We start from the raw sequence: 21,368 nt of genomic DNA, 5'->3' as shown, positions 1-21,368 counted from the left end.
CTACATTTCTAATTCAGCTCTGTGTTTTTCAAGGAGCTTCTGATTGCCTTTATTTTTCCTTTTTGGCAAAACAAGAATATGCGTTTATCTTATCAGTAGATTCTTTTTCATTTTGTTTGTTTAAATAAATCCATTTTCTTCCCGAGAGCACTCCAGCCCCCTGCTCCCTCTGCTCAAGCCCAGTGCACAGCCTGGGCTTCCTCCCACCCTGCTTCTGAGTTAGGGCTGCTACTCGAACCCAGTATCTTCCTGGTTGGGTTTCTTTTTTTCCATCTTACTAGAGTGTATTCTCAAGTAATTTTTTTCTTTTTAGAAATATCTATGGGGTAAACTTTTTAAGACTTTATACATTAGAAAATGTCTTTACCCTCATATTTGGCTGATAGTTTGAATTTCAAATTCAAAAATATTTTTCCTTGTTCTGCTCAGCACCCATGACCTCCATCCAGTCTGAAGACTGGTCTCTTTATCTGTTACATCTTTGATTACTTCTTTGCCTTTGTGCCTCTCTGCAATTCCTGTGAACCAAATAGTGATAATCCTATACTGACTTTGTGTCTCTTAAGATTTTTTTTTTTTTTTTTTTACTTTCCCCATTTCTTTGTCTTTTTCTCCTACTTGAAGGCTTTCTCCTGAACTTTTAAATTTTGGTATTCTTAATTTTAATCTTCAAGTATCATTTCTTGATTTTCTGATTGCTTTCTTTCCATAGCAACCTGTTGTTATTTTATAGATGCAACTATCTTGAATTTGTCTGAGAAAACTAATTAGAATTTAAAAATTTCCCATTCTCTGAATTAGCTCAGTTTCCCACTGGATCACTGCCGCCCCCCCCCCCCCCCATAGTCCTTCTCTTTTGTGTTTTGGCTTTCTAGAATGCTTGCAGAACCTTTATTGTATTTATTTATTGTATTTATGAATGAAGGTGTGACAGCTCCTGGGGATCTCTGCCTTTTGCAGTCGCTCGGGGAGGGAGGGATGTGTTCTGCCTGCCCCACAGCCATGTCCTCGGAGTATTACGTCAGCTGCTGTTTGTCTGGAAATACTGTCCCATCTCCTCTCCGTCTCACAGAAAGTAGTCACATGTCTGTTCTCCTGTTCTCAGTGCTATAATGGTTTTCTCTTTTCATGCTTCTTTACTGTCGTATAAATGAGATTTCAGGAAGCAAGAAAGATAAATGCGTATGCACAGCCTCGTGCTGAATTTTAACTGATGTCTATTGCTGCGTATTGAGCTCTTGATGTTTCATGTCCTCTTTAAAGAGAACAAACACGACAGACACTTAACTTTCTCAGAAAGTACTTGGGTACCAGAAGCCTCAGGTCTGCGCTGGGTCTGGGTGTCGCATTTCTTTTCGTTTCGCCTTATTTCAGGCCTCGTAACAGTGCTGTAACTTCCCAAGGAGATGGAGCTCACTTCCTTCCTTGGCCCCCGTCTGGCGTGTTCCGTCTACTGAATTTCTGTGCGCTCCTTTCTATTAGGAGTCACTTGACTTTCTGTACCTGTCTCTTTCTGCCAGTCCTATTTATAAGCCAGTGTTACGGTAGCTGTGTCTTCTTAGCTCAGAAGAAAAGAAAAGGAAGGGGAGCTAAGAGCTAAATTGTGAGCCTGGGGCAGTTCTGAGGTTAACTGCTCTGTAGCCGGCAAAGCTTAGCCCCTCTCCTGCCTGATGAATGAACAAACTGAGCATGATGGCGTTCTCTCATCCCGGGGCCACGTTCTCGCAACCGGGCATTTGTTTCTAGAAGGGCTGTGCCTCTCCAGGATCCCCACCTCCCATCTCTGCAAACACTTTAACATCTGTTTGGACAGAAGAGTTGTAAGAGGTGGGGACAGAGGTGCACAGAGCTGAAGAAGGACAGGCATGTCCCCTGCGTCCAGGAACTTACAACCTGGTTAGAATACTGCAGTTAGGACTTGTGAAACAGTTAGTAATCAGCCCGAGGATACATAAGTCAGTGTTAAGTGCACTCTTAAGTGTTGTAAGTGTTCTGCCGAAATCACCAGAAGCGAGCCCGAGTTGGCTTAAATGGGTGGGATTTAGGGGGAGATGAGCCTGACAATCCAGGGAGTGAAGAAGCTCGTGGGAGCCGAGGTTCAGAGTTAAAGCAAGGCAGAGATGCTCAGGGCAGTGTGCGGGGTGACCAAAGGCGGCTGGCACGTGTGGGCTGGAGGGCAGGCCTGGGATTCTGCGCGCACACAGCGACTTTCTAACGAGTTCTCGCTCCTGCTAGATGACAAGGGGTCAGAGAGGTGGTTGCTGGGTTCAGAACCAAGGCCTGGGCTTCAGGATGCAGCCCTGTCCGGTCCCCTCTGCCACTCTGCTCTCCGTTGGTGACTTGTGTTTGGATAGTTCAAGGAGCTGGAGAAGGTGGAGAAAGAAGGGAGAAAGCATGGACACCGTGAAGGGGGGGCTACTGGTGTTGGCAAGTGTAACCTTGGGGGATCAATGTGACTGCCGTTTCCCATTTAGGTGATGGCCCACAGTCGGTATCAAGAGTCCAAAAGGATTTCCATCTTCCTGAGCATGCAAGACGAAGTCGAGACAGAGGAGATCATCAAGGACATTTTCCGACGAGGCAAAACCTGCTTCATCCCAAGGTACCAGTTCCAGAGCAATCACATGGATATGGTGAAGCTGGCATCGCCCGAGGAAGTCTCCTCGCTTCCCAAAACATCCTGGAACATTCATCAGCCCGAAGAGGACGAGGTTCGGGAGGAAGCTTTGTCGACAGGTGAGCGCTAACGTACTGAAACTGACATGCCAGGGTGCTGGCAGATGGTGACATTCGGGTCGTGGGGGCCGCTTTTCTTATAGGGACGAACGGTGTGGCGCTTCTGTTCCAAGACACCCTCATTACCCGGCTTAGGGCGAGATGCCCCCGGTAAGCTGTGACAGTAAGGTAATTCAGGTGTGGCCGCCTTTGTACAGACTCTTGCCCTTACCCATGGGTCGGATTAGACGTTTTCCCTGGAGAATTTCATCATTTCCCATGGTCCCCCTTATGCTCCATATATTAATGAGCACATTATTATTAATGCTAATAAGCTTTTCTGTCTCCGCTTCCGATCAGGCGCCTGCCTCCTGGACATCTCCTCTTGGATGTCACGTGGGCATCAGCCTGCTCCAGGCTGAATCCCGTCTCCCTCAGCCCTTCTGGCCGCATGTCCCTCTTAGCGCGTGGTGCCATCCACCACGCGGCTGGCCGTGCCAGGAATCTCAGGATCATCCTTGACTTCCCTCCTTCTCTCTCTCTCTCTCACCCCTCGTGTGGTCCACGGCCAAGTCCTTAGCATGTTACTGCCGAACGTTTCTTGCGCATGTCCGTTGCTCTCCTCTGCGGCCCTGCAGCCCTGTCTGCAGTCCGCGCCGCCAGCGTTGCCCCCACGGCCTCCTCGCTGCTGCTCCTTGCCACCTCTCGCACCTGTCCGCCCTGTCGGTCCGCTGCGCACACAGTCCGTGCGACGAGATTCCCGAGACACACATCTGACCATGTCTCTGCTCTATTTCAGGTGTCTCAGCGACCTCCTGCTGCCCTGGGGGGGGAACCAGACACTCCTTACGAGGCTCTTCCCAACTTGGCACTGTGTGTCTGTCCGTTTTCACCTCTCTCCGGTCCCCCACTGTGTAACCCAGGTTCCAGCCACTCTTGAGTAGCTCTGTCTCCCAGCCCTGCTGGCTTTCTTTACTGCTGGGCCTTTGCACACGCTCTTCCCTGGCCAACAGCCAACAGCCGCTTGGGAGATTTAATCGTTAATAAGTAGTCAAAGAGCTGAAAGCAAAACAAGACAGGGCTACTAGTTTGTCAAATGATGACTCAGACCTTCTTAAAGGTGTATGTTTGACTAAGACTTGAACGGTTGCAGGGAACCCTAAAGCAGCTTTGTGAAGTCATTTTTCTATTTCTGCTTCCTTCCAACCTAACACTGTAACCCACATAATCAGCATGATGGGGCGGGAGAGGATAGAGCAGGGCTTATCGTGGTGGGGGGGTCATCTGGCGACGTTGGCGACCTTAACTCCCCCTCTATTATCCAGTCCTGCACTCTGCTAGAAGTGAGGCACCAAAGGTATACTCAGATCTACCTCCTTCCTGTCCTGCATCGGTAGACCGGAGGAATGCCAACATTATGGGATGGTGGCGTGTCTTCAAGGGGAGAGGTTGCAGATATTTGAAGACAGTGAGACAATAAGGGGGTGCGGTGTATCTCGGGGAGTAGCCCAGGCTTGTATGATGAGGCTGGGACATTGCTCAGTATGAATGCAGCTACTTCTGCGGACTTGCAGGCTTACGGGTGGGACCCAGAACTGTCCAGCTCTGTCTGACTCTGTGTTAGCTGCCCCTTTGGTGCTCACACCACTTCGTGATGTCCCTGCTGAAATCCCCATCGCCAGTTCTTCCCGGGGTACAGTCTCTGTAACAGCTTGGCCCATTCTGGAGTGTATTCCTTAGGTTGAGCCAAAGTGTACATCCTGAACCTTTATGCCTTTGTTCTATCTCTATTTAAGTACAGCAGTGGGAAGGGTAAGGAGGAGACATGATCTTTCCTCTTAATCTAGTTGCATTTCCCGCTTACGATAAACTCAGTCCAAGTCAGTGAGCTAAATCATTTATGTGTGGTTTTTAGAGCTGTTTGATAAATAGTTAACTATGTTTTTTTTTTTTTTTTTTGAGTGAGAGAGAGAGTGCACATCAGTCGGGGTGGGGAGCGGCAGAGGGAGAGAGAATCTACAGACTCCCCACTGAGCGAAGAGCCTGATACAGGGTTTGATCCTAGGACCCCGGGATCATGACCCAAGCCAAAGGCAGATGCTTCACCGACTGAACCACTTGGGCATTCCAAATAGTAACTTCTTAATTTTGAGCAAGGAAGACAGAATTACTCATTTTACTATCAACTCATTGCTAGCCAAGGGTGTAATATTTTGATAATTTCCAAGAAACGTTTCCTGAGCATCTTCATTGTGTTAGGCACTGTTAGGTCTGGAAAGATGAGGTCCTTGACTTCAGGGAGTCACACTCTTAACTGGGGAGACAGCAAACATATGTAAATAGAAAACTATCCCAGCCTGCAGGGCATGTCAGATACAGGCACCAAATGAAAAGGTAGAGAATATTAAGAATATAGATGTTCAGGGCTTGGCCCTGAATAGAAAGAAGTCCACTCAAGAAACTTCATTTCCTTCCTCCAGCGCATTTATCCACGCTATAGTTGTGGGGCCAGTTGCTTTCCCCCTGTGTGTTCTTGGCAGACACTTGTGATCTGGGTTGCAAAGGGAGGAGGGGGTCATATCTGGTTTCTTGCCACTGCAGTCTGGGGGTGAGGCTCTTCAACAGGCTGCCGTTGGTAGAAATGTTTGAGCAGGCATGTCTGTTATGGGCACCATGGGTTCCCACGGCATCAACAGCCTTGGGGCTGAGGTGCAAATCGAGCTTCACGTTGTCTGGGATGAGCTGGTTAGACCTCAGATCGTCCCTCCTGGCGTGGCTTATGCAGCCTGTTTACCTTTCTAGTTTGCCCATGTTACCACGGCTTAGAAAAGAGTGAGCTTTGGTGTCTGCAGTTACAATTTAAGTTCTTAAAAATTTCACATGGGGTTTGCTTGCACTGTGTATACAGCGAAGCAAGAGATTGCTAAGTGGAAGAGAGGGGCTGCCTCTTTCCTGAACTTGTCCTCGGAGTGAGGGCTGCCTGGGCAATTAGATGAACCAGGAGTCTTTCCACGGAAAGCACATGATCTGATTCAACATGGCTTAATCGAAAATGGGATCTTACTGGCTCACAGACTGAAAAATCCACAGAAGGGCTAGTTTTCGATACGGCTAGATCAGAGTTCTCAGGATCAACTTTGACTCCACCTTCATCTGGGTTGGCTTCAGTTCCAGGTGCCCCAGGGTGGCCCGTGTGGTGGCCCGTGGTGGCCCGTGGTGGCCCATGGCAGCTCCACATTCCGCAGCAGCCTTGCCGTTCGCATTCCTGGCAGAAAGAAGCAAGTCTGCGAGTAAAATCCAGCTCTTATTCTCACTGACCCAAATTGGGTCAAGTGGCCATCCCCCAAATCAGTCACTATGGCCAGGGACATGGACAAGACCAGCTCCTGGGCCATTTACTGGGAGCAGGGAGGAGGATGTGCCCACTGCCCAGTGGGTCCTGTGTCCACCCCTGCAGCGCTGCTCCAGCCACTGAGCTGGGAGTCAGGCAGGTGACTCGCCACGGGAAAAACAGGCACTAGGTCGGAGCAAGGGGGTTGGACACTGGACAGTCCCAAGGTCAGACTCACCTGTACTGTCAATCATTTCTGAAATTCCTTTTTTTTTTTTTAGATTTATTTATTTGTTTTGGGGGGGAGGGGCAGAAGGAGAGGGAGAGCGAATCCTCAAGCAGACTCCCCACTGCACACGGAGCCCGGATGTGGGGCTGGATCCCATGACTCTAAGCCGAAACCAAGAGTCGGCCGCTCAACCGAATGTGCCCTCAGGCGCCCCCCCCCCCCCCCCCCGGAATTCTGTAGAACATAGCAAGTTGTTTGCCGTCACTTTGTCTGTGCTGCCGTTTTATTTCTCCTCTTTCCGGAGGCTCTTTGGGAATTCCTACCTATGTGTGGGCCCCTGAAACGTGACTCAAGTGAATGATCGTAATGGAGACTTTCTCGTCGTCAACCAAAACACTTTAAAGTAATTGAATGGGACGTTGTCAAGGACAGAGTCTTTGAGTGTAACACGTGCGACTTCTTCCTCGGTGTTCGTGATCAGTGCTCTTGGGAGGGGGAGGCTTGGTTCACTGAAAGTAATTCCCATTAAATTGACCTCATTTCTTTCTCTAATAGGATTGCGTGGCCTCGGAAAGAATATAATAAAGAGAGTGGGTGTGAATTTCATCAAGGTATTTGACAGAGTCATGGTATCCTTGAGGATAAGCTGAATAAATTTAGATCGGATCATAATACTTCATTCACAAAGTATCGCACGCCAGGTCTGTGTGAGCTGTGATGGGGGCAGAGCAGGGAGCAGGGTGGGCCAGTCCCCATCGCCGCAGAGCTGACAAGCCTGTGGTCCTCGCCGGGACAGGTTTGTGCGAGCCTGTCGCAGGGCTCTGTGCTGTCCCGTTCAGCGCTTAGCTGCCACTTAGATGTCCCACTGTCCCCAAGGATGTCTGAGTTCATCCTTACCATTCTCTTGGTGTTTCCCCCATTCCTGTCTGGTTTTCAAACATCACCAGATTTTTCTTTGCCATGTTTTTATCACCTGTCTCGAATTCCAGCTTTAGGGGGAATCTTTTGTCTACAGTTTTGATTCTTCAGATCAGTTCCATTGGAATAAACTTTAGATTGGTTTCCCGGATATACTGACTTTCCTAAAGTACCTTTTGGGGCAGGTCACCTCCCTTGTTGAAGCCTTTCCCTGGGCTCTGGATAGATCTGTATACCTGAGCAGACCCTGGTTCCTGCTAGCTCATTCTTGCCGGAAGAAGGGACACTGGATAACCCTGAAACACTGAGGTCACCCTCTGGGCCTTCCCCGTCCTTCCGCCTTGACTCCTGCTTCAGCCAGAGGGGTCTGCTGGACAGCGGTTTCCCAGCAATCCAGAACATAGATGGGAATCACATAAACCTCACTTTGCCCCTTTCTCCTGTGGGACTTAGAGCGTTCGGGCCTCAGACTTCTCCCCTGCGTTCGGTGTCATGCACCGCCTCCCAGCCGTTGGGAAGCTCGCGGGAGGCCGTGTCTGCAGCGTGCTCAGAACATGGTCGCTGCTCCGTGCGGGCGCTCAGTGTCGCCGTGCTGGCCGCGCTGCCGTGGAGCTGTCCCGTGTGTGTCACCGTGGACTCTGCCCCCACCGTTTCCCCAGGCTGGGGTGTCTCATGTGTCCCTTCCAGGCAGCATCTTTTATTTAGTCCAGTGCCTGAGAGCATTGCCTTCTGAGTCAGACTGACCTGAGTTCGAATCTAGACTCTAAAATTCGGGCAAGTACCTTACCGTCTCAGAGTACACGTTTTTTCCATGTGAAAATTGCGGCTGAGCTCGGTACCCACTCCCTGTGTTGAGAGGATGGACTAGGATGTGTGTGAAGGGCCTAGTGCGCTCCCTCACGGAGTCAGGGCTTGGTAATGCCAGTTGCTATTCCTGAGCTCAGCTGCCTTTTCCAGACCTTTCTTGACTGCCCCCAAAACCTCACTCCTTCCTTTTCTAATTCCCACTCACCTGGCTTCTCACATATACCCCCTGTTTTATTTCTCCTTGGGGGTACATTTCTTTTACTGCTGATAGACTTCATGAAATTGTGATTTATAATATGAAATATATATATATATATATATATATATATATATATATTTGGTCTTTGGTGCTGGTTTCTGGCACAGAGCTCCTAAAACCCTTGTAATTTCCTTAGCGATAAGAGTGATAAAGGTGGGGGGGCGGAGCAAGATGGCGGAGGAGTAGGAGACCTGGATTTCGTCTGCTCTCATGAATTCAGCTGAATAGGGATCAGACCATTCTGAACACCTACGAACTCAACAAGAGACCGAAGAAGAGAGTAGCAACAACTCTCTGAACAGAGAAGCGAGCACTTACTGGAAGGTAGGACGTGCGGAGAAGTGAATCCGAGGCGATATTTGGGAGGATAGACGGCGGGGGAGGGGCCTCCGTCGGCCACTTCTGGCAAGTGCTAGAGCCGCGGAGCACAAAATCGGACCTTTTAGAAGTGGGCTCCGCTGAGGGACGTCGCTCCAGTGGCTAAGCGGGGGGTGGAACCCTCGCGGGACAGTGTGGTCTCAGGACCCTCGGGGTCACAGAAAGACCGGGGGTGCCTGAGGGCGGCAGAGCTCCCAGGGATCGGAGCGGGGAAGCCGGCTGCAGAGACGGAGCCGAGGCGCGGGCTCTCAGCTCGGGGTTGCCATAAACTGTGATCCGCGGCCCAGTCGGGCCACTGCTCCTCCAGCAGGGACCCAACAAGCGGCAGAGCCGGGGAGACTCCCCTTCCTCCCCCGGGAGGAGCGGCGCGGGAGCGCACCGCAGGGATCTGCTGGGTTTGGAGACTCCACACGGGGTCGGGTGCCAGAGATAGCAACGCTCGGTCACAGGCCGGGTGAGCACGGAGTGCGGCCGGAGACCGGGGACACGGGAGTGACTGCTTTTCTCTGGGGGCGCACTGAGGAGCGGGGCCCCGAGTTCTCAGCTCCTCCGGGTGGAGATTGGGAGGCCACCATTTCTGCTCTGGTCCTCCAAAGCTGTACCAGAGCTTGCAGGGAACAAAAGCTCCCGAGAGCAAACCCGAGCAGCTTGCTTAGCCCGGACCGACAAGGGCGGGGCAATTCCGCCTCCGGCAAAGACATTTGGGAACCACGGCAACAGGCCCCTCCCCCAGAAGATCAGCACGAACAGCCAGCAAGCCAAGACCAAGTTTACCGATCAAGGAGAACGGGAGAACTCCAGCGCTAGGGGAATACTGCACATAGAATTTATGGCTTTTTTACCATAATTCATTAGTTTTTCAAAGTTAATTTTTTTAACTGTTTTTTTTTGAGTTTTTCTTTTTCCCTTTTTCAACCAACATCTTATCAATCCCTTTTTTAAATTTTTTTTATTTTTCATTTTTAGAGTCGTATTTTTATCCCTTCATAGTAGTTACCCTTATTTTTGGCATGTATATATAAGTTGTTCTCTCTTTAAAATTTTGAGATACAATTTCTTCTAACAGATCAAAATATACCCTAAATCACTAGTGTATGGCTTTGTTCCATTCTCCTGCCTGATCACATTCTCTCCCTTTTTTTTCTTTTTTTCTTTTTTCTTTTTCTTTTTAAATCTTCTTTCTTTATAAACACAACTTCTTATCTTATCAATTCCTTTTATAAAATCTTATAATTTTCATCTTTACAGTCATCTTCCATCCCTTCATTGTATCAACCCTTATTTTGTACATATATAAATCATTCTTCCTTTAAAATTTTAGCAGGCACTTTCTTCTACCAGACCAAAATATGCCCAAAAGCTAGTGTGTGGCACTGATCTATGCACTAGCCTGATCATATCTGATCATATTCTGTTTTTTTTTTTGTTTTGTTCTGTTTTTGTTTGTTTTTATCTTTTTCTTTTTCCTTTTTTTTCCTCTTCTTTCTTTCCCTTTCTTTTCCCCTGGTTTCAGGTCTTTTCTGATTTGTATAGAGTATATTTGCTATAGACATTGTTAACCTGTTAGCATTTTGTTCTCTCATTCATCTGTTCTCCTCTGGACAAAATGACAAGATGAAAAAAATCACCTCAGCAAAAAGAACAAGAGGTAGTACCATCTGCCAGGGACATACTCAATACGGACATTTGTACGATGTCAGACCTAGAGTTCAGAATCATGACTTTAAAGATACTAGCTGGGCTTGAACAAAGCGTGGAAGTGATTAGAGAAACCCTTTCTGGAGAAATAAAAGAACTAAAATCTAACCAAGTCGAAATCAAAAAGGCTATTAATGAGGTGCAATCAAAAATGGGGGCACTAACTGCTAGGATAAATGGGGCAGAAGAGAGAATCAGTGATATAGAAGACCAAATGATGGAAAATAAAGAGGCTGAGAAAAAGAGAGATAAACAACTACAGGATCACAAGGGCAGAATTCGAGAGATAAGCGATAACGATAAGACGAAACAACATTAGAATAATTGGGATCCCAGAAGAAGAAGAAAGAGAGAGAGGGGCAGAAGGTATATTGGAGCAAATTATAGCAGAGAACTTCCCTAATGTGGGGAAGGAAACAGGCATCAAAATCCAGGAGGCACAGAGAACCCCCATCAAAATCAATAAAAATAGGTCAACACCCTGACATCCAATAGTAAAACTTACGAGTCTCAGAGACAGAAAAATCCTGAAAGCAGCTCGGGAGAAGAGATATGTAACTTACAGTGGTAGAAACATTAGATTGGCAACAGACCTATCCACAGAGACCTGGCAGGCCAGAAAGGACTGGCATGATATCTTCAGAGCACTAAACGAGAAAAATATGCAGCCAAGAATACTATATCCAGCTAGGCTGTCATCGAAAATAGAAGGAGAGATAAAAAGCTTCCAGGACAAACAAAAACTAAAGGAATTTGCAAACACAAAACCAGCCCTACAAGAAATATTGAAAGGGGTCCTCTAAGCAAAGAGAGAGCCTAAAAGCAGCATAAATCAGAAAGGAACACAGACAATATACAGTCACAGTCACCTTACAGGCAATACAATGGCACTAAATTCATACCTTTCAATAGTTACCCTGAATGTAAATGGGCTCAATGCCCCAATCAAAAGACACAGGCTATCAGATTGGATTAAAAAACAAGACCCATCGATATGCTCTCTGCAAGAGACTCATTTTAGACCCAAAGACACCCCCAGATTGAAAGTGAGGGGGTGGAAAACCATTTACCATGCTAATGGACACCAAAAGAAAGCTGGGGTGGCAATCCTTATATCAGACAAATTAGATTTTAAAACAAAGACTGTAATAAGAGATGAGGAAGGACACTATATCCTACTTAAAGGGCCTATCCAACAAGAAGATCTAACAATTGTAAATATCTATGCCCCGAACATGGGAGCAGCCAATTATATAAGGCAATTAATAACAAAAGCAAAGAAAGACATTGACAACAATACAATAATAGTGGGGGACTTTAACACCCCCCTCACTGAAATGGACAGATCATCTAAGCAAAGATCAACAAGGAAATAAAGACTTTAAATGACACACTGGACCAAATGGACTTCACAGACATATTCAGAACATTCCATCCCAAAGCAACGGAATACACATTCTTCTCTAGTGCCCATGGAACATTCTCCAGAATTGATCACATCCTAGGTCACAAATCAGGTCTCAACCAGTACCAAAAGATTGGGATCATTCCCTGCTTATTTTCAGACTACAGTGCTTTGAAACTAGAACTCAATCATAAGAGGAAAGTCGGAAAGAACTCAAATACATGGAGGCTAAAGAGCATCCTACTAAAGAATGAATGGGTCAACCAGGAAATTAAAGAAGAATTAAAAAAATTCATGGAAACCAATGAAAATGAAAACACAACTGTTCAAAATCTTTGGGATACAGCAAAGGCAGTCCTGAGAGGAAAGTATATAGCAATACAAGCCTTTCTCAAGAAACAAGAAAGGTCTCAAATACACAACCTAACCCTACACCTAAAGGAGCTAGAGAAAGAACAGCAAATAAAGCCTAAACCCAGCAGGAGAAGAGAAATCATAAAGATCAGAGCAGAAATCAATGAACTAGAAACCAAAAGAACAGTAGAACAGATCAACGAAACTAGGAGCTGGTTCTTTGAAAGAATTAACAAGATTGAGAAACTCCTGGCCAGACTTATCAAAGAGAAAAGAGAAATGACCCAAATCAACAAAATCATGAATGAAAGAGGAGAGATCACAACCAACACCAAAGAAATACAAACAATTATAAGAACATATTATGAGCAACTCTATGCCAGCAAATTAGATAACCTGGAAGAAATGGGTGCATTCCTAGAGATGTATCAACTACCAAAATTGAACCAGGAAGAAATAGAAAACCTGAATAGACCTATAACCACTAAGGAAATTGAAGCAGTCATCAAAAAATCTCCCAACAAACAAAAGCCCAGGGCCAGATGGCTTCCCGGGGGAATTCTATCAGACATTTTAAGAAGAATTAATCCCTATTCTCCTGAAACTGTTCCAAAAAATAGAAATGGAAGGAAAACTTCCAAACTCATTTTATGAGGCCACCATTACCTTGATCCCAAAACCAAAGACCCTATCAAAAAGGAGAATTACAGACCAATATCCTTGATGAACATGGATGCAAAAATTCTCACCAAAATACTAGCCAATAGGATCCAACAGTACATTAAAAGGATTATTCACCACGACCAAGTGGGATTTATCCCTGGGCTGCAAGGCTGGTTCAACATCCGCAAATCAATCAATGTGATACAATACATTAACAAAAGAAAGAACAAGAATCATATGATCCTCTCCATAGATGCAGAAAAAGCATTTGACAAAGTACAGCATCCTTTCTTGATCAAAACTCTTCAGAGTATAGGGATAGAGGGTACATACCTCAATATCATAAAAGCCATCTATGAAAAACCTACAGCCAATATCATTCTCAATGGGGAAAAGCTGAGAGCTTTCCCACTAAGGTCAGGAATGCGGCAGGGATGTCCACTCTCATCACTGCTATTCAACATAGTATTAGAAGTCCTAGCCACAGCAATCAGACAACAAAAAGAAATCAAAGGCATCCAAATCGGCAAAGAGGAAGTCAAACTCTCACTCTTTGCAGATGATATGATACTGTATGTGGAAAACCCAAAAGACTCCACCCCAAAACTGCTAGAACTCATACAGGAATTCAGTAAAGTAGCAGGCTATAAAATCAATGCACAGAAATCAGTGGCATTCCTATACACCAACAACAAGACCGAAGAGAGACAATTAAGGAGTTGAGCCCATTTACAATTGCACCCAAAACCATAAGATACCTAGGAATAAATTTAACCAAAGAGGCAAAGGATCTGTACTCAGAAAACTATAAAATACTCATGAAAGAAATCAAAGAATACACAAATAAATGGAAAAATGTTCCATGCTCATGGATTGGAAGAACAAACATTGTGAAGATGTCAGTGTTACCTAGAGCAATCTACACATTCATTGCAATCCCCATCAAAATACCATCCACCTTTTTCAAAGAAATGGAACAAATAACCCTAAAATTTGTAGGGAAGCAGAAGAGACCCCGAATAGCCAGAGGAATATTGAAAATGAAAAGCAAAGCTGGCGGCATCACTATTCCGGAATTCCAGCTCTATTACAAAGCTGTCATCATCAAGACAGTATGGTACTGGCACAAAAACAGACACATAGATGAATGGAACAGAATCGAGAGCCCAGAAATGGACCCTCAACTCTATGGTCAACTCATCTTTGACAAAGCAGGAAAGAATGTCCAATGGCAAAAAGACAGTCTCTTCAACAAATGGTGTTGGGAAAACTGGACCATTTCCTTACACCACACACAAAAATAGACTCCAAATGGTTGTAAGACCTAAACGTGAGGCAGGAGTCCATCCAAATCCTAAAGGAGAACACAGTCAGCAACTTCTTCGACCTCCGCCACAGCAACTTCTTCCTAGACACATCGTCAAAGGCAAGGGAAGCAAGGGCAAAAATGAGCTATTGGGATTTCATCAAGATAAAAAGCTTTTGCACAGCAAAAGAAACAGTCCACAAAACCAAAAGACAGCCGACAGAATGGGAGAAAATATTTGCAAATGACTTATCAGATAAAGGGCTAGTATCCAAAATCTATAAAGAACTTATCAAACTCAACACCCAAAGAACAAATAATCCAATCAAGAAATGGGCAGAAGACATGAACAGACATTTTTCCAAAGAAGACATCCAAATGGCCAACAGACACATGAAAAAGTGCTCCACATCGCTCGGCAACAGGGAAATCCAAATCAAAACCTCAATGAGATACCACCTCACACCAGTCAGAATGGCTAAAATTAACAAGTCAGGAAACGACAGATGTTGGTGGGGATGCGGAGAAAGGGGAACCCTCCTACACTGTTGGTGGGAATGCAAGCTGGTGCAACCACTCTGGAAAACAGTATGGAGGTTCCTCAAACAGTTGAAAATAGAGCTACCATATGATCCAGCAATTGCACTACTGGGTATTTACCCCAAAGATACAAATGTAGGGATCCGAAGGGGTACGTGCACCCCAATGTTTATAGCAGCAGTGTCCACAATAGCCAAACTGTGGAAAAAGCCAAGACGTCCATCGACAGATGAATGGATAAAGAAGCAGTGGTATATATACACAATGGAATATTATGCAGCCATCAAAAGGAATGAGATCTTGCCATTTGCAACGACATGGATGGAACTGGAGGGTGTTATGCTGAGTGAAATAAGTCAATCAGAGAAAGACATGTATCATATGACCTCACTGATATGAGGAATTCTTAATCTCAGGAAACAAACTGAGGGTTGCTGGAGTGGTGGGGGGTGGGAGGGATGGGGTGGCTGGGTGATAGACATTGGGGAGGGTATGTGCTATGGTGAGCACTATGAATTGTACAAGACTGATGAATCATGGATCTGCATTTCTGAAACAAATAATGCAATATATGTTAAGGAAAAAAAAGAAGAAGATAGGAGGGGAAGAATAAAGGGGAGTAAGTCGGAAGGGGAGATGAACCATGAGAGACGATGGACTCTGAAAAACAAACAGGGTTCTAGAGGGGAGGGGGGTAGGGGGATGGGTTAGCCTGGTGATGGGTATTAAAGAGGGCACATTCTGCGTGGAGTACTGGGTGTTATGCACAAACAATGAATCATGGAACAGTACATCAAAAACTAATGATGTAATGTATGGTGATTAACATAACAATAAAAAATTATAAAAAAAAGTGATAAAGGTGGGGTGCCTGGGTTGCTCAGTTGGTTAAGTGTCTGCCTTTGGCTCAGGTCATGGTCCCAGGGTCCTGGGATCGAGACCTGTATCGGGGTCCTTGCTTGTCGGGCAGGGGGCGGGCTGCTTCTCCCTCTGCCGCTACCCCTGCTTGTGCTCTCTCTCTCTCTCTCTCTCTCTGACAAATAAAGAAATACATTCTTTAAAAAAACATAAAAGAGTGATAAAGGTGTCTCGATATTCATTAAAACGTCTTTCAACTCCACCCGAGTTTATGTCAATGAGATGATGTTTGGAAGGCACCGAAGGGTGGGGGCTAGTTACTGGGGGGACCAGTCATGTTGCTGGAGGGTCAGAACTTGCAGTTTGGGGAGGCCAGTTGCCAGTGATTTAATCAGTCGCACCTCTGTCTTGAGGCTGCCATAAAAACCCGAGAGGATGGGGTTCGGAGAGCTTCTGGGTTGGTGGACATAAGGAGATTTGGGGAGAGTAAAGCTCCGCCCCTTCCCCACCCCTGGCCCTCTGCACCTCTTCCATAGGGCAGTTCCTGAGTTACAGCCTTTTATAGTAAACCAGTGACCCAGCGAGGGCAGCGTTTCTCTGAGCTCTGTGAGCTGCTCACAGACCCCAGGAGCGGCCGTATAGCTGGAGGGTCAGAGGCCAGGTGACAGCTGGGACTTGCGATTGGCCTCTGGACGGGGGACAGTCTTGGGGACTGAATCCTTCACCTGTGGAGTCTGATGCTGTCTCCAGGCAGTGTCAGAATTGATTTAATTGTAGGACACCTGGCTGGTGTCGGGGAGGTGCTTGGTGCAAAGAACAGTCGCTGGAGACTGGGATTCTGGAAGATTCAGGAAGCGCTGACCTTCTCCTGGGTCCCCGTACTCCTGGTGCCTGGCGTGCTGCTCATCGTAGACTTTGAGTAGAAGTTCACTGAGGTAGCGGCCAACGCACTGCTTATCGTGAATTCAGATGACACGTAGATTAATGGAAGATCAGTATTTTATATCCCTTAAAGGAAAGCTGGATTTTAAAAATAATTAGAAGCATGTACCTAGGGGCACTTTAAAAAGTAGGTCAGAAAATAGTTGTTTTAGGGGCGCCCAGGTGGCTCAGTCAGTTGTGTGTCTCCTTTCGGCTCAGGTCATGGTCCCAGGGTCCTAGGATCGAGTCCGACATCAGCAGGGAGACTGCTTCTCTCTCTCCTCCTCGCTCATGCTCTCTCTCAAATAAATAAATAAAAATCTTTATATATAAAAAAGAAATTGTTGTTTTATAAGATGCTGTGACATTTTTATTTTGGTGTTTGTGAGTAAAGGTTTGACATCAGTCCTGGGCGGGAATAACCTTGGACTTGATCTTGTCCCAGCACTGGTTTGGGGACGCTGCAGGGTTCAGATTGAGGTGGAGTGTTATACCTGCCTGTCTGCTGTGGTTACCATACCTGGGCTGGTTGCTGGGAGTCCAAGTGCAGGCTTTGGGTCTGTGGGTCTCAGTTCGTGTGAAAGACTGGTGGGACCTGGCAGGTGTGGGGGGTTCTGCCTGCAGCCCGGCTCTTGATGCCCCCGTGTGCGTGAGGGGGAAAACGGAGCCACAGAGGGGGCGCTCTGTGTCCTGGAATGCCGTGTACACATGGTAATACCAGGCTGAGAGTGGCTTGCATCTCCAGGTCAGAGCACTGAGCCGAATCTGCGGGTGGTACTCGGCCAGGCCCTGGGGGGACTCTCAGGCCGCCGCCCCCATGGACGACTGTCACAGTGTGCTTGGAAATTCTTTGTTGAATTTTCTTAAGCCAAGAAATAAGTAGTTCTAACATCTTACCTGGTTGGATGCTTCAGGACGACTTATAGCAACAGCTCGTGCTCTTTACTGGAAGTGATGTTTCTAGACCTTTAACGTTGTCTCTTTTGCTTCACAAAAATCCCCTTCATTAATTTTAGGTGAACTTTCAAAATAAATCGTCACGCCTAAAAATAAAGCACCTGTAACTTTGGAGTGCATCTCGGGGCCGTGTGGGAGTTTCAGGGGACCTCTGCACGGTGGAGAGCTGTCCCCAGATGTAAGCGTGGGAAGCGGGGCAGGCCCCGCGGTCCTCACTGCGTCTGCCTAGTCGTCACATGGGAGGTCAAGTGACTGCTCGAGGACTCACGGGTGGTTAGTGATGCTGGTACCCCTGTTCTGCTTCCCCTCCGGTGCCCGTGGGGTGCCATTGCCCTTCCCAACACCTCCTTCAGGAAGATTGCTGTCCGCCTGGGCTGTGTTTCTCCATCCCGACTGCATTCTGCACGAGCGTGGTTCACAGAGCAGGTACCTGGGTGATCGTGCTCGCAGGAACATTGTCCTAGTTTCCCAGGGAAGAGTGTGCGCTAAGTCACCGTATCTGAAAGCACACTGGTCTTGAAGTCAGGACACTTTTTCCCCAGTCACTTTAGATTCCAGGAAACGCACAGGAAGAACAGCAGGGGCCTTCGTTTGAATGATGAGCGCCCTGGCGCAGGCTTCCTGGTGCTGTTCCAGCATGCAGGAGCAACTTTAGAGCACATGCTCATTTCACAGAGTGGTAATTTACTTTTTGTTAACTCCCAGCCCATTAAGATTAAAAGGTACCTCCTTAGAGGTGACGGCCTGTTATGCTTGCCAAGATGGGCGAATCTGCTCCGCGTTCTTGCATAACGATTCATCGAGGGTCCTGTTGCACACGGAAGCATCATTCAGGGCTGAGCTGGGTGACTTAAAACTCCCCACACATAAAACTTCAAATGTTTAAACTTTTTCTTGTTCAGTTTTTATTTTATTACCTTTAACTGAGATGTTAAAATGTCTGTTAGGCTTATGTATGTTTCTGTCTATGTTCAATTCAGAGAAGAGGCAGAATTATTAGCAGGAGTTGGAATTAGAAAAAATAAATTGTGATCCTTAAAGGTGAGACGTGTGTGGGAAGAAGCCCCGCCACGGGTTCCCGTGGCCGCAGAGGAAGCGCCTGGCCTTGCCCGCTGCTTTCTTCCTCAGCAGGTGGTCCCTCATTGTCTGTCTGTCCCTCTGTCTCCCTGGGGCCCCCCCCCAAGGATTAATGAACAGCCCTGGGCAGACCCAGGGACCCTGGAGCCCCCGGCTGCATGTCGCCGCCCTCTTGTTCACCTTTTGTGCGGGCCAGAGCTGGGAGCGTCTGTTTGAATGCCTTCAGCAGCAAAAACACCCCTTTAAAATTCTTCATTGTAGTATTTTGCAAGGTCACAAGACTGGGATGGATGGTCCTTTATGATACATCATGACATGTTCTTCCTAGAGAAGTGGGTTAGAGAATTTCCCCGCTGACACACGAGGGCAAGAGGCGAGCTCAGCGACGCAGCGCCGGTAAATGAAATGAAAGCTCACCTTTGCCGGTAGTGACTGGCTAGTACTGGGGTGAGTTCTCCACTCCAGGGTGTGCAGGGACCTGCCGGCTGGCCGTCCGGCGGACGCTTGTCTTCCTCACCTCACACCGCTGCCTGAGGGACCTGGGAACTCATCTGGCTTGTGGCCCTGTGCCTGGACCAGAAGTCCAGCCTCTGTAGCAAGACGGAGGAGGGAGGAGGGAGGTGTGAGTGTGTGGTGTTGGTGTGTTCCCTCTTTTTGAGAAGGTCTCTGTGCCTTCAGCCTGAAATGCCCCTCGTCTTTGTCAGCCCTTTGGGATCTTAATCATCCCTTTTCAAGGCTCAGCTTAAATGCTGCCTCCTCCCAAACACAGCGACTTGGCTGCTATATACCTCTATTCTCTCTCCCCCATTTGTGCTTTTAATATCAGATAAATGGCCTCTGTATGCACTTACCATAAATACACCGTATGTATTGCTTTGAAAATCCTATGCCGTAAACCTGTCCATCACCCCGAAAGTTTCCTCCCACTGTCTTGATGATGATGATGATGGTGAAGATGATGCTAAGAACATTGAGGATCGGCTTCACTGTCCTGGCGAGCGTCCCCCCCGAACACACCGTGTTCTCAGCTGCAGGTGCGATGCTGCACAGCCCGCCTCCGGCGCGTCAGCCCCTTGCTCACCTGATTCTGCCCCTGCTTGTTTCCTCCCGCTCCCAGTTCATTCACTTCTATTTTTTATCTTTCTTGATTATTACATACCTGTGCTCTTGTCCTTTTTCTCTGACTCTTACTCATTTACTTTCATTCTTTCCTGTTTGTTGATAAAAACATTTAAATTTTCTAATTTTTTCCTCTGAGCATAGCTTCAATGACATTCCACGGATTTTGACGTATAATGTACTTGGTCCGTTATCTTCTGTTTCATAACCGTAGAACTGGATGCTTCATTGGCTCAGGAGACAGCTAACATCGTTTCAAAAATTTCTAAAGTGTTTTGACCACTTTTGAATTTCACTGCTCTGGAGTAAGGGAATATTGACACACATGATTTGTCATTTTTGGATTGATTAGCTCTTTTTTTCTGGTTTACACATTTTGCTTACTGCACTTGAGTCAGGAACTGCAATCAAGTCTAAGAATCAGAAATCCTGCGGAATGGGCTTACACAAGGAAAGGAGTTATTTTATTTTCATGCCACGAGGACTTCAGTGGCCAGTGGTTGTTGGCATGCAGTGTCTGCGGTCTTCCTGGCCTTTCTCTTGTGGTTGCAGAACGGCTGTGCAAATCCAGCCATCACGTCTGTATCGGGCTCGAAGAAACAAGGCGAGGGGCACTGGTTGAGTGTCCCTGCTTTAAGGAGCGTCCCTGGAAACCCTTACATCTCATTGGCTTGAACTGTGATGACCTCTGTCCATAGGAGGGTTAGGAATATAGTTAAAACAAATTTTTTTAAAACTTTTTTATTGTTATGTTAATCACCATACATTACATCATTAGTTTTTGATGTAGTGTTCCAAACAATTTTTTTTTTTTTTAGCAAGTCAGAGTTCTGTTAATAAGAGAAGGCTGGCAAGGTGGGTGCTGGGGCAATAGCATTTGCTGCTGATGAGTGTTGTGCAGACTTGGAAAGTCTGTCGTCCGTGTGTGGGGACCGGGCGAGGTCTGCAGCGGTGTGTGCGGACACAGACCCCCATGCTTGTGACGTGGTTTAAACTGTTTCTGTGTTGAGGTTGACATCTGAGAGGGTGTTCTGTCCCGAGGCAATGAGGATTTCATTTCTCTCATTGGTTAACACGCTCTATGTGTCTCAGCACCGTGTTTCTTAGCACGGAAGACTTCTTTTCTGTTATGTTTAATTGCAGGTTTTTTAAATGGATAGAAACCAACCCGCCTCTCCCACGAAAAGTCCGATGTCTTGAATTTTTCCGTATTATCGGTTTTGTTCCTCCATGTGTTGGAGTCTGTAATCCTTGGTGCCTCGTCTGGGGACTGCGCCTCTTGTGAACAGCACGCGGCTGGGTTTCTGCTTTGCCCTCACCTGGGAGTCTTCTCTTGCCAGAGGAGCTCAGCCTGCCCTGTGTTTCGTGGTAACTGGTGTGCGTGGCCTTCCTTCTGGTTACTTCCGCCATCTTGGATTCTGTTTGGGGAAAAAAATGCCTCTTGCCATTTCTGTTCTTGCATGTCCTTCCCCATCTAGGACCTGTAATTCCCCATTCCTGTCTGCTGGTCACAGCAAAATGCCTCTGGAACCTGGAATTCTCCCTGACATTACCAACAGGACGTCTGTTGACTTCACCACCTGTAAAAGATAAAGCGAATGCGCTTATTCTTCCTAGTTTTTATCAACACAAACTGGGATTTTAAAACCATTAATTATTCAAAGATGTGTATCTATTCCTTAAGGCATTGTGGTTTTGACGTTTGATTATTTTCTTACTACCTTAATAAAGGACGGTCACTTTAAATTCAACTCTAAATTTCCCTGGGTCCATGGTTCACTGCTTCTGCATCTAAACCATGCCTTCCTCATTCTTGATTTCTGTATTTTTATT

The 21,368-nt window shown here is 46.7% G+C and overlaps 1 protein-coding gene across 2 annotated transcripts in view; it reads left to right on the top strand.

Annotated features, from left to right (window-relative positions):
* Positions 1-21,368, top strand: part of MTHFS (methenyltetrahydrofolate synthetase) — a 47,499-nt gene that overhangs the window by 2,765 nt on the left and 23,366 nt on the right. For both annotated transcript variants that reach the window (XM_028093814.2, XM_028093813.2), the window contains exon 2: positions 2,475-2,736. In XM_028093814.2, the coding sequence (XP_027949615.2) occupies positions 2,475-2,736 (262 nt within the window). The remainder of the gene's footprint in view (positions 1-2,474; positions 2,737-21,368) is intronic.

Source organism: Eumetopias jubatus, unplaced genomic scaffold (assembly GCF_037043125.1).
Source record: "Eumetopias jubatus isolate StellerSeaLion01/CBP00866 unplaced genomic scaffold, mEumJub1_p1.0 scaffold_7, whole genome shotgun sequence".
NCBI classification, from domain to species: Eukaryota; Metazoa; Chordata; class Mammalia; order Carnivora; family Otariidae; genus Eumetopias; species Eumetopias jubatus.
Note: the sequence above shows the minus strand (reverse complement) of the source record. Positions and strands in the feature narration are given on the sequence as shown.